The 13,796-nt window shown below is 44.6% G+C and overlaps 1 protein-coding gene across 8 annotated transcripts in view; it reads right to left on the reverse strand.

The window, feature by feature from the left end:
* Positions 1-13,796, reverse strand: part of LOC127001738 (uncharacterized) — an 83,096-nt gene continuing 69,300 nt past the window's right edge. For all 8 annotated transcript variants that reach the window (XM_050866861.1, XM_050866858.1, XM_050866856.1 and 5 more), the window contains exons 3-6: positions 6,689-6,823; positions 5,649-5,787; positions 4,226-4,315; positions 1-348 (exon numbers count right to left, since the gene is read on the reverse strand). In XM_050866861.1, coding sequence (XP_050722818.1) covers positions 110-348; positions 4,226-4,315; positions 5,649-5,787; positions 6,689-6,823 — 603 coding nt within the window. In that variant the 3' untranslated portion in view covers positions 1-109. The remainder of the gene's footprint in view (positions 349-4,225; positions 4,316-5,648; positions 5,788-6,688; positions 6,824-13,796) is intronic.

The raw sequence follows: 13,796 nt of genomic DNA on the forward strand, positions 1-13,796 counted from the left end.
CTTCTTCTTCTTCTTCTTCTTCTTCTTCTTCTTCTACTTCTTCTTCCTAGTTCTCCTCTTCCTCCTCCTCCTCATCATCATCATCATCTCCTTTGCCCTCCTCCTAGCGTCAGTAGTTGGAGGAGTAGGACCGCCCGCCCCCGGTGATGGTGGAGGCGGTGGAGGAGGTGGAGGCGTTGGCGGGGCGGCGCTGGTTGTGCTGCGTCATCTCCTTGGACGTGAGGAAGGCCACCTTGGTCTCCTGGGTGCCGCTGGGCAGGGTGATGGCGCTCTCCGGGAAGCTGACCTGCACCCGCGCCTTCTTCAGGAAATCCGCGCCCAGCACCAGGTCCGTCGGCAGGTCACGTGCTGGGGAAGGAAGGATTGTGGTTACTCACTTGGACAGTCTTTTTTTTTTTTTTCTTTTACAGCAAGGTAAAAAAAAAGAAAAAAAGAACGAGAAGCCAGAAAAGAGGTCAGTTTCGGATAAGGTGTTTGATACTCCTTTATTTTTTTGTTACTACTACTACTACTACTACTATTACTACTACTACTACTACTACTACTACTATTACTACTTCTATTACTACTACTATTATTACTACTACTACTACTATTACTACTACTATTACTACTACTACTACTACTACTACTACTACTACTACTACTACTACTGCCATTACTACTGCAGAAGCAAATTAATCATGAGTGACCAACAGCTAACTTATCTGTGGTCAGTTATTAATATGTGAATGAAAATGGGAAGTCAACGAGTAAGTATTAATGTATATCGAACGGTTGCTGCATGGCCATTGAAATGAATAAATGAATGGAAGGAGGAACGGCAAGGAGTTAACAATAAATGAATGGAGGAAGGAAAAAGAGGGATAAGATGAATGGATGGAAGAAAGAGAAGGATGGAATGAATGGAAGGGGGAAAGGCAAGGAAAAAGGTAAATCAATGGATGGATGAATGGTAGAAGGAAAGGCAAGGATGAAATGAATGACAGTAGGAAAGTTACGGAAGAAGGAAAGGCAAGGAGTTAACACAGCAAAAGGATGGAAGGAGGAGAGGCACGGAGTTAACACAGCAAAAGGAAGCAAGGAGGAGAGGCAAGGAGTTAACACAGCAAAAGGAAGCAAGGAGGAGAGGCAAGGAGTTAACACAGCAAAAGGATGGAAGGAGGTGAGGCACGGAGTTAACACAGCAAAAGGAAGGAAGGAGGTGAGGCACGGAGTTAACACAGCAAAAGGATGGAAGGAGGAGAGGCAAGGAGTTAACACAGCAAAAGGATGGAAGGAGGAGAGGCAAGGAGTTAACACAGCAAAAGGATGGAAGGAGGAGAGGCACGGAGTTAACACAGCAAAAGGATGGAAGGAGGAGAGGCACGGAGTTAACACAGCAAAAGGATGGAAGGAGGAGAGGCAAGGAGTTAACACAGCAAAAGGAAGGAAGGAGAGGCAAGGTTAACACAGCAAAAGGATGGAATGAGGAGAGGCAAGGAGTTAACAAAGGTAAAGGATGGAAGGAGGTGATGCAAGGAGTTAACACAGCAAACGGATGGAAGGAGGAGAGGCAAGGAGTTAACACAGCAAAAGGATGGAAGGAGGAGAGGCACAGGTTAACACAGCAAAAGGATGGAAGGAGGAGGAGAGGCAAGGAGTTAACACAGCAAAAGGATGGAAGGAGGAGGCAAGGAGTTAACACAGCAAAAGGATGGAAGGAGGAGAGGCAAGGAGTTAACACAGCAAAGGATGGAAGGAGGAGGCAAGGAGTTAACACAGCAAAAGGATGGAAGGAGGAGAGGCAAGGAGTTAACACAGCAAAAGGATGGAAGGAGGAGAGGCAAGGAGTTAACACAGCAAAAGGATGGAAGGAGGAGAGGCAAGGAGTTAACACAGCAAAAGGATGGAAGGAGGAGAGGCACGGAGTTAACACAGCAAAAGGATGGAAGGAGGAGAGGCAAGGAGTTAACACAGCAAAAGGATGGAAGGAGGAGAGGCAAGGAGTTAACACAGCAAAAGGATGGAAGGAGGAGAGGCAAGGAGTTAACACAGCAAAAGGATGGAAGGAGGAGAGGCAAGGAGTTAACACAGCAAAAGGATGGAAGGAGGAGGCAAGGAGTTAACACAGCAAAAGGATGGAAGGAGGAGAGACAAGGAGTTAACACAGCAAGGATGGAAGGAGGACAGGCAAGGAGTTAACACAGCAAAAGGAAGGAAGGAGGAGAGGCAAGGAGTTAACACAGCAAAAGGATGGAAGGAGGAGAGGCAAGGAGTTAACACAGCAAAAGGATGGAAGGAGGAGAGGCAAGGAGTTAACACAGCAAAAGGATGGAAGGAGGAGAGGCAAGGAGTTAACACAGCAAAAGGAAGGAAGGAGGAGAGGCAAGGAGTTAACACAGCAAAAGGAAGCAAGGAGGAGAGACAAGGAGTTAACACAGCAAAAGGAAGCAAGGAGGAGAGGCAAGGAGTTAACACAGCAAAAGGAAGGAAGGAGGAGAGGCAAGGAGTTAACACAGCAAAAGGATGGAAGGAGGAGAGACAAGGAGTTAACACAGCAAAAGGAAGCAAGGAGGAGAGGCACGGAGTTAACACAGCAAAAGGAAGGAAGGAGGAGAGGCAAGGAGTTAACACAGCAAAAGGAAGCAAGGAGGAGAGACAAGGAGTTAACACAGCAAAAGGAAGCAAGGAGGAGAGGCAAGGAGTTAACACAGCAAAAGGAAGGAAGGAGGAGAGGCACGGAGTTAACACAGCAAAAGGATGGAAGGAGGAGAGGCACGGAGTTAACACAGCAAAAGGATGGAAGGAGGAGAGGCAAGGAGTTAACACAGCAAAAGGATGGAAGGAGGAGAGGCAAGGAGTTAACACAGCAAAAGGATGGAAGGAGGAGAGGCAAGGAGTTAACACAGCAAAAGGATGGAAGGAGGAGAGGCAAGGAGTTAACACAGCAAAAGGATGGAAGGAGGAGAGGCAAGGAGTTAACACAGCAAAAGGATGGAAGGAGGAAAGGCAAGGAGTTAACACAGCAAAAGGAAGGAAGGAGGAGAGGCAAGGAGTTAACACAGCAAAAGGATGGAAGGAGGAGAGGCAAGGAGTTAACACAGCAAAAGGATGGAAGGAGGAGAGGCACGGAGTTAACACAGCAAAAGGAAGCAAGGAGGAGAGACAAGGAGTTAACACAGCAAAAGGAAGCAAGGAGGAGAGGCACGGAGTTAACACAGCAAAAGGATGGAAGGAGGAGAGGCAAGGAGTTAACACAGCAAAAGGATGGAAGGAGGAGAGGCACGGAGTTAACACAGCAAAAGGAAGGAAGGAGGAGAGGCAAGGAGTTAACACAGCAAAAGGATGGAAGGAGAGGCAAGGAGTTAACACAGCAAAAGGATGGAAGGAGGAGAGGCACGGAGTTAACACAGAAAACGGAAGCACGGAGGAGAGGCAAGGAGTTAACACAGCAAAAGGAAGGAAGGAGGAGAGGCAAGGAGTTAACACAGCAAAAGGAAGCAAGGAGGAGAGGCACGGAGTTAACACAGCAAAAGGAAGCAAGGAGGAGAGGCAAGGAGTTAACACAGCAAAAGGAAGGAAGGAGGAGAGGCACGGAGTTAACACAGCAAAAGGATGGAAGGAGGAGAGGCACGGAGTTAACACAGCAAAAGGATGGAAGGAGGAGAGGCAAGGAGTTAACACAGCAAAAGGATGGAAGGAGGAGAGGCAAGGAGTTAACACAGCAAAAGGATGGAAGGAGGAGAGGCACGGAGTTAACAGCAAACACATGGAAGGGAAAAAGACAAGGATGAAATGAATGGAAGGAGGAAAGGGAAGGAGTTAGCAGCAGGCGAATAGAGGGAGAAAAGACAAGGAGTTAACAGAGGAAAGCCAAGGAGTCAGTAGGACATTGATGGAAGGAGGAAAGGGAAGGAGTTAGCAGCAAGGGGAATGGAGGGAACAGAGACAAGGAGTTAACAGAGGAAAGCCAAGGAGTCAGTAGGACATTGATGGAAGGAGGAAAGGGAAGGAGTTAGCAGCAGGCGAATAGAGGGAGAAAAGACAAGGAATTAACAGAGGAAAGCCAAGGAGTCAGTAGGACATTGATGGAAGGAGGAAAGGGAAGGAGTTAGCAGCAAGGGGAATGGAGGGAACAGAGACAAGGAGTTAACAGAGGAAAGTAGGATATGAATGGAAGGAGGAAAGACAAGGCGTTATAGCAGCCAGTACATGTCAACACTACGCCCCTTGAGTGACTGACCCACGTGCAGCTGCGTCACATGCTTCGCTCCTCGCAGGGACAGCTCCACGTACCGCAGCTTGCCCTCCACCAGCCAGTGCGTGCCGTTGCCTGACACGGGGATTGCTTAGTTAGTTCATTACTGACTACACAAAAATCCAGTCAGCTTTTTAATCGATACATGATGAACATTGGTCCAACGCAAGAGTAAAAAGACCCTATAAATTCTTAAAATACAACATATACAGTGAAAATTAATGTATATCACGGGATCTGAAAGCTTAAAATATCACACACATAAGATTTAGAACAAGACACACACACACACACACACACACACACACACACACACACACACACACACACACACACACACACACACACACACACACGACGAGAGAAAAATACTTGTTATATATTTTCTTGAAAGGCAAACTTAGCAGTCTTACACGAAGGTAGGGAGGGTTTGGCAGTACTGGAACTCCTTGGTCATTAAAACTAAGTACTATTTGAAAATAACGCTCTCTTAATTATCATGATGTATCTTTTTCTGTTGGATAAATGTTTATATTTCGAGGTTGTTGCAATAGTGTGTGTGCTGTATTGTTAATCACTCCATAGGGGCAGTTTTACAGTTCCCCATGATGGGTTAGTAAGCTCCCAAACCAATACCAGAGCCTTCGAAATTTCATTGTATAGTGTCTGGTGTTTGTATTTAAGTTCACAAATTTGATGAAACTATACAGGAAAAGTCTTGTGTATTTAGTGTGGCATCGAAGACCTCACCATTTTGGATTGTATGGAATTCTATGGAATTCTATCGTTTGGTTCTGGCTGTTACGAAGATACTGTGTTGGACTGTGAAATCGGCTCATAGATCGGTATTCTCAGGCGCCTCCACCTCTCACATCAGCATTTCGCAGATGTCGATAAGGAAGTTAATCAAGTTCTTATTAGTATATTTTCCCGTTCATGGTGCAGAAGCTTTAACAAACTACCAACGAGCTCATAAAACTGACCCCCATTGGAATGCCCACAACTACTAGTAAAGCCTTATCAAATGTCTGTGCTTGGTCGCCGAGATATTTAAGACCACGGACTAAAGTATACTGGGAGAAGCTTTGTCATACTATTACTAGGGACATAAAACTACCCCTGTGAAGGCCCACAATAACTCCTACGAAAGCCTTGCCAAATGTCTGTCGCCGGCCAAGCTCACACATTTGACAAGGCTTTCGCAGGAATTTTCAGCATTTTCATGGGTAGTTAATGTCCCTGGTGGTAGTTTGACCCTTCTTCCCATTATAACCCGACTGATCTCCTTTTAGGATTTGGAAATAGTTGTTGTGAGGGGCGGAGGCGTCAGAGAATATCAACCATGGTCCTGTGACTTCCCAACAGGTGCAGGCAGGTAATGCAGGCTAGCCCAAGCTGCCTCACGTACATGCGGCGAGGGGCGAGGGTGGGATGGAGGTGTCGGGGAGCACGTCCTGTCGCACGCCCAGCTCCTGCACCAGCGCGCTCGACACGAGGGAGATGTGGCTGGCGGTATGGATGAGCGCCGCCACCTCCGTCCCGTCCACCTGAAGGGCAAGAGGTGGACACTTGAACTGCTCCAGGGCCGGAATGCATATTATCTATCTATCTACGGCTGTTGGACCGAAACTAACGACGGGGTGTTCAGGAAAATACTCTCAAAGACATTCCCCTTCAAAATTATCTGAGATGTCTCTATCCATACCTTACCTTACCACCTACACTGATCTGCTCAAGAATGGGCGCCACATACCAGTAGAGATATAGGGAATAGGCGCCCGGGATTCACAAAGCGTTAGCGACGTAGCAAGGGGCGTTAACAATACAAATCGGCATTCACAAAAGCCTCGGTTAGTAACTATATGTTGTTAATCGCTCTTTGTGTGCCAATATCATGCATGTTTATCTTCCTTAGTATCCTATGTGATTTTTTGGTGGCGCTAAGAACATTGTGATGATAATAATAATAATAATAATAATAATAATAATAATAATAATAATAATAATAATAATAATAGTAATAATAGTAGGTAATATTTCTGGTGTAGCCAATTCAATTCATACATTGTTCCGCTATCTCTTAGAAACTTATGTAAGAAAAAAACTGATTCAACAAAAGCAAAGAGTAGCTATTGAGCATTATTGATGTTGCATGGGCTTATTTTCGATTTCCCGCTAGAGATTAAGTCGATCGATGCCCCCAAAAGACATTAGTTTAATTAAAAACGTGCGAGTAACTTTGATAACGTGCAGACTCTTTAAAGGGAGAAATCTATGACAGAACTGCTGCAAAGGTTATATTTCTACACTATAGAAGACTGATCAAATACGAAATAGAATAGATGAAATAACTACTCTACCACCACCACCAACAACAACAACAACAACAACAAAACTGATACACGTCATTCTCTGATTAAAGGTGAAGGCTCTGTTTGGTGTCCTTACTTCCACGGGCACGATAGGGGGTAGAGACATCCTGCTGTAGGGTACCTCCTCCAGGAACAAGGGCATGGACACCCGAGCCTCGCGCCGCCTCCCCTGCTGGGCCACCTCCGCCAGGAATCCCTTGGGCTCGTAATGCTGCGGGGGAGAAGAGAAGTGTGAATAGTAAGTAGAAGAGAGAATTTAGAGGAGGAGGACCTTCGAGACAACAGCAAAACTACAACCAATAACATCACAAATATAATAAGATGATGATGATGATAATTGTGATGAATGGGTGATATTATAAATGATGATGATACTACTACTACTACTACTACTAATAATAATAATAATAATAATAATAATAATAATGAGGAGGAGACGGAAGACGAAGAAGAAAAAGCAGAGCAAAAAGACTATTAAATAAAGGAAAAATACAATTCCCTCGTTCTGGAATTGTAACGTTTAGCAAAAAAAAAAAAGAGAATAAAATATATATATGAGCAAAGAATAAAAAGGGTTTCAGGTCACGCGCGACCAAAATGTAACCCCGTAAAACACAGACAATCAAACGACGCCACCACGCTGCCGCTTCAACACAACACGGCAGCAGGGTGATCGAGGCTCGTCTCGCCACCACCACGCCATTATTGTTTTCTTTGTGTGTGTTGTGCAAAAGCAGGGCCAGAGGAAGCACAAGGAACACACAGGATTGAGAGGAAGTCGAGGGCTGCCATGAGTGAAGGAGAATGCAGAGGTAACGTGTAGAAAATTAAGTAGTTATCTGGAATTACTCAAAACTCATTCGAGTGGTTGTCATTAATTGTTCATGACATATCATCGTGCTCATCATTACTCTGATCACCATTTACGTTGCAAACTGGAGATGTCTTGGGTTAAGCTTTACTCTATGCATCCTTCCATTATCTGGTGTCCTACTTAACCATCTGTTCTTTTGTTGCCATTATTGTCTTCTACCACACTTCAAAAGTTCAAACCTCCCTGAAAGTAAATCTTAATACTGTTTCGAGAAATAACAATATAAACAGCGTGGCAATCAGATTTTACCTAGAAACGACTAGTTTGCTTCTCAGAAATAGACTCCTAAAGTCTGTTAAATAATAGCCACCTATTCATGATTCTAGCCTATCCGGAACGTTATATACGCTCGAATTTGCCTGTTTTCAGAGCTTAGCAGAGAAGTATATTTATAGGTTGGCTCATATATTTTGCTGTACGTTTGAATGCTTAATGCCCTGAGAATGGTAAATACATAATTAAACGTTGTGAACATGGCCTGCAGCTAAGGTGGAGGGGAAACGTTTTTGTAAGCAGGATGTCCTCGGGAACTGCGGGGTTATTTAGGTTAAGGTCACTGTGGCTGGATTAGGTAAGGTCGGACCTGTTGATCAAGGTCAGCCGATGAGGTGGCCCAGGTGGGTGAGGCTGAAAACTGAAACAGGGAAGAGGGAATGGCGACGGTCTTGACCTGTTAGCCTAACATGGGTAAAGATTGGTATTATTAACGCGCCGATATCTCGATTCCTACTCAACCCATCGCTCTCCCTTTGTCATTATATGAGTGTATTCACTAACCTTCAAACCTCCAGGAAATCAATAGGAAAGAGTGTAGAGATCAAAACAAGTGCGACTTTTACACTCCTTCCTATTGATTTCCTGGAGGTTTAAAGGTTAGTGGAATACATATATGTCAACAGAAGAGCAGATGATCAAGTTGGAGACAAGATATCATCGCATTAAGGTGGCGTCATACAGGACCAAATCTGGCGAGCACGAGCTTTTGCTGGCAGCTTTTGCTGGAGGGATGGCTTGCTCCCGAGCTTTTGCTCCTGCGTTTAGCTCGCCACTTGGACGGGGAGCAGCTCGGTGAGCCGCAAGCAGGCAGTCAAATGAGCTCTTTGGTGCACCGATGTGTGAATAATATATATTACCTAGTGTATTGAATCCGTATACCCATGATATTAGAAAACTTATTCACATACTCCTTTTATGTTTGACGGTGTTTGTAATATTTCATAATGTTGAGAAAAGTAGTGTTGGATTTTATTTTGATTCCCAAGACCAAGACCAAGACCGCCCAGGCCAGCTGATATAAACACTCGCCATGGCCACCTCTCCTCGTTCAAAAGTTCACTTGTCCACCTTCATTGTACACTCTTTGATAGCAAGAGTCAGGGACCATCCCGAGTTATGGGATCACAGCCATCCAAATTTCTGTAAGTCTACGCTGAAGAAAGTTATGATGTTATGATGTTGTACACATCATGGGTCTCTCTCCCTTCTCTTTAGCCATGACCGAACCCAGACTCGTCTTTTCTTCTTCTGAGCTCGTTGAATAACGGCAAGTAATGCCGTCAGAGCTGCACACTTAGCCGTAATGTGAAGCGTAGGTGTAGTAGGCGCCATGGTTGAGGCTTTGTTTACAATGTTGCTCGCCGCTCGCCCCTCGTCGCTCGTCAGTGTGATGACAACAGTGACTTGCTCGCGAGCAAAAGCTGCCAGCAAGAGCTCGTGCTCGCCAGATTTGGTCCAGTGTGACGCCAGCTTTAGTAAAACCAATCTTAACCCTGCCATGTATTTATTAAGTGAAGCCTAGTCTAAGATTTCTACCCAGAGGTCAATGCACATGTTGTTGGTTGGATTTCAAACAGATTTCAAACAGTAATTAAGACTTTTTATCATAAAAAAGATTAGCTTCATAATTGGTATTTTTTTATTTTTATGAATGAAATGATTGTTACACTTGATAAAGTATATCCGATTTTGATCTGTCTTTTAAGTAAAATTTAAAGTCTGACAGGTTAAACGCTCTGAGATTGGACAACGTTTTCCTTACTATATTTCTGAACTTAAGAAATTGAGATGGTTGATATAAAAAAAAAGTTTTAGATAGTATTAAGAGTATGAAAAAAATAATATAATAAAAGAAGAAAAAATAAAGGAGAAAAAGGGGAAACCGATAGATATATTGATTTCTTAACTGACGAGTGATATGTAACCAAGAGGTGAACATTTACCTTTACCCTGGCACAGCTAGGCTAACGCACGTGATTGATTATCGTACTTCTGGCGGCGCATGAAAACACGACGACACTGGTTTAGGGAAGGCTCTTATACTGGATTCTAATCGACTTTCGCGGCGTTAGGTTAGGGAGGAGGAGGAGGAGGAGGAGGAGGAGGTGGTGATGGTGGTAGTGTTGGATATAAAATGTATTCCTTCCTTGGATTATCGGTGGCATTATTATTATTATTATTATTATTATTATTATTATTATTATTATTATTATTATTATTATTATTATTATTATTATTATTATTATTATTATCATTATTATTATTATTGTTATTGTTGTTGTTATTGATGATGATGATGTTGTTGTTATTATTATTATTATTATTATTGTTGTTGTTGTTGTTGTTATTGCTACTGCTGCTGTTATTATTATTATTATTATTATTATTATTATTATTATTATTATTATTATTATTATTATTATTGTTATTATCATCATCACCATTACTATTCCTCCTCCTCCTCCTCCTCCTCCTCCTCCTCCTCCTCCTCCCCCTCCCCCTCCCCGTCCTCTCCTCCTCCTCCTCCTCTTCCTACTACTATTATTATTACAACTACTACTGCTACTACTACTACTACTACTACTACTACTACTACTACTACTACTACTACTACTACTACTACTAGGTGGGAAAAGGTAAGAAGAGAGAAGGGGGAGAAGGGGGCAGTTTACCTTTTACCTTACGTGTGACAGGAACGTAGAGAGAGGGACGAGTGGCGCAATAAGGTGATAGGGATGCTTTGAAGAATGAAATAGACGGAAAGAAAAGGGGAAAGCAAGAGTGAGACAGGAAGGAAGAATGAAGGATAAAGGCAATGAAAGAAATCATGCTAAAATAATGGAAAAAGAGAAAGGAAAAAGGAAACAGGAAGAATGGAAATACATGGGAGAGATCGGAGAGAGAGAGAGAGAGAGAGAGAGAGAGAGAGAGAGAGAGAGAGAGTAGGGGAAGATAATGCAGAGTAGGTCAAGGAGGGAAATATGAAGAGGAGGGGAGGCTAAGGCGAAAGTGTTGTTGCTACCAGGAAAAAGGTAAAGTAGTAGTAGTAGCAGCAGTAGTAGTAGTAGTAGGAGGAGGAGGAGGAGGAGGGCGTGGCGGGGCTTCTGCGTTCAGACTACACAGCAGGTGATGTTTACGTTGCCCTGCCATGTTTACTACGGCGCACCGAGGTGTGTGTGTGTGTGTGTGTGTGTGTGTGTGTGTGTGTGTGTGTGTGTGTGTGTGTGTGTGTAATTCACCACGGCTTGATCACGTGTTGGACTCGTAATCGCCAGCAGGCACCCTCCCAACATGAGCAAGTGCTCTTATCGTCGATCTCTGGGTACTGCCAGGACCTCACACACCACACACCCCATCCCCCTTGCTCAAGGGGGGACAGTAACCACTCCTAGTCAACGGAAAGAATCCGGCCTGAGCGGGCTCGAACCGCCTCCCTGTCAGACCGTGAAGCCTGGCAGCGCAGTGCTATATATGTGTGTGTGTGTGTGTGTGTGTGTGTGTGTGTGTGTGTGTGTGTGTGTGTATCCTCCTCCTCCTCCTCCTCCTCCTCCTCCTCCTCCTGCTCCTCCTCTTCCTCCACCTTCTCTTCCTCCTGCTCTCCCTCCTCTTATTCCTCTACTTCCTCTTCCTCTTACTTTTATTCCTCCTCCTCCTACTTCTACTCTTCCCCCCATCCTCCTCCTTCCTTCTCCTCCTCCTCCTCCTCCTCCTCCTCCTCCTCCTCCTCCTCCTTCTCCTCCTCCTCCTTCCTGCTCTATTTCTAACGCCGCTGTGCATCGATTCGGAATAGTTAAATAAGTGGAGGCCGTAAAGACAATGCCAGAGACGTGTACGAGCCCGCGCCACTCAAGGATATCAAGTCTCGGCTATACACCCACTATATAGGCCGGGAAATACAGGGAAAGAGGAGGAAATGAGATCTAAGAAGGATGGGAGTCGGGAAGTTCACGGGGAAGTAAGTGAAAGACGGTGGTGGAAGACCCGAGACTTTATCCACTTCCCCGTTGATTAGGTTTATGTAGCAAAGCAGTGTTATAGAAATTCCTATACGGATGGTGATGTTAGAGTTGCTGAATCCTTTGAACCGGGAAGTGTAGAAGTAATGTGGTGCTTGCCAGTTGTCGCTGCTTGGAAATAATATACGTACATGTATCTTGATGAAATACATGCTTTATTTTATGTTTTTGCAGCATCAGCAGAAATGAAAGCAGGAACAATAGCAACGACTGCTACTACTACTACTACTACTACTACTACTACTACTACTACTACTACTACTACTACTACTACTACTACTACTACTACTACTACTACTACTACTACTACTACTACTACTACTACTACTACTACTTCTACTACTTCTACTACTATTACTACCACTTCTGCCACCACTACTACTACTACTACTACTACTGCTACTACTTCTACTTCTACTACTTCTACTACTATTACTACCACTTCTGCCACCACTACTACTACTACTACTACTACTACTACTACTACCACCACCACTACCGATACTATCACGCAGTAGCACAATCAACATCTGGCATCAGTAACGAGGATAATAATAATAATAATAATAATAATAATAATAATAATAATAATAATAATAATAGTAATAGCAATAAAATAATAATAGATAGTTCTGGTGACGCAACTGATTACAAGGTTGCTGGGAAAGGCTGTCACGGTGTAGTGTTGTTACCTAAGAAGATCGTGAAGAGAGCGTGAGAGCGGATATGAGTGAGTGGGAGTGAGTAGGGGTGCTGAAAGGGGGAGGAGGGGAGTAGGGGAGAACAAGGAGTAGAAGGAAGGGGGGAGGGGTGAAGGGAGGGAAGGTGTGAGTAAGTATGGGAGCTGTTGGGGGGGAGGGAAGGAAGTGGATGAGGAGGGGGAGGAAGGGGGTGAAGGGAGAGGTGTAGCGGGGAATAGGGAGTGGAGGAGGAGGAGGAGGAGGAGAAGGAGAAAGGAGGAGGGGGGAAGGGAGAACTATTGATGGGAAAGGAAGAGAAGTTGAGGAGAAAGTAGAGGTGGAGGAGAAGTTAGAGTTTTTTGAGAGGAAGGGGAGTGGGGAGGAGGAGAAAGAAGAAGAGGGGGGAAGGGGAAGAAAGAGAAGTGGAGAAGAGTGGAGTGAAGAGGGAGTTTTGGGGAGGAAGGGAAGGGGGAGGAGGAGGAAGAAGGGGAAAGGGGAACCTAATGATGGGGAAGGAAGAGAAGTGGAGAAGAGTGGAGTGAAGAGGGAGTTTTGGGGAGGAAGGGAGTGGGGAGGAGGAGGAAGAAGAAGGGGAAAGGGGAAGCTAAAGATGGGAAGAAAGAGAAGTGGAGGAGAAGAGTGGAGTGAAGAGGGAGTTTTGGGGAGGAAGGGAAGTGGGGAGGAGGAGAAGGGCGAAGGGGCTTTCCCGTTAGTGTAGTGTTATTGATGATGATGATGATGATGTAGCTCTTATAAGATGTGACGATATGATGTTGAGTAAGAGTGTGTGTGGGGGGGGGGTGGGGTAGGGGGGTAGGGAGGGAGGGAGGGGATCTGTTTCCTGTTTTTTTCTCTCTTAATTTTCTCTTATTTTCTCTTGTTCGTTCTCACCTCCATTTATCTGCTTTTCTTCACAGTTTGCTTTTCTCATCGTCCTTCACACGTTTCTCCTTTTTCTTTTGATTCTTTTGCCACCTCTCATGTTTTTTTTCCATCCATTTTGATCTTTTTCTACTTTTCCCTCTTCCTCCTTTGTCTCCTTTCTTTCTTCCATCTATTTTACCGCATTTTTTATTGGTTTGTTTGGGGTTGATATCAGGATGGGAAGGGGTAGTCGGTTGAAGGGGGGGGAGGGAGGGGGGAAGGGATAAATAATGCTATGGTTGGGGTTGGGGGGGTAAGGGGGGTTGGTAGCAAGGGAGAGAGAGAGAGAGAGAGAGAGAGAGAGAGAGAGAGAGAGAGAGAGAGAGAGAGAGAGAGAGAATCATAACAATACCCAGAACACACAGAAAAACAACTATTCTATAAGCATCACTTTGAACTTCGCGCGGCGGATCT

The sequence above is a fragment of the Eriocheir sinensis genome, chromosome 21, assembly GCF_024679095.1.
Source record: "Eriocheir sinensis breed Jianghai 21 chromosome 21, ASM2467909v1, whole genome shotgun sequence".
In the NCBI taxonomy this organism is placed as follows: domain Eukaryota; kingdom Metazoa; phylum Arthropoda; class Malacostraca; order Decapoda; family Varunidae; genus Eriocheir; species Eriocheir sinensis.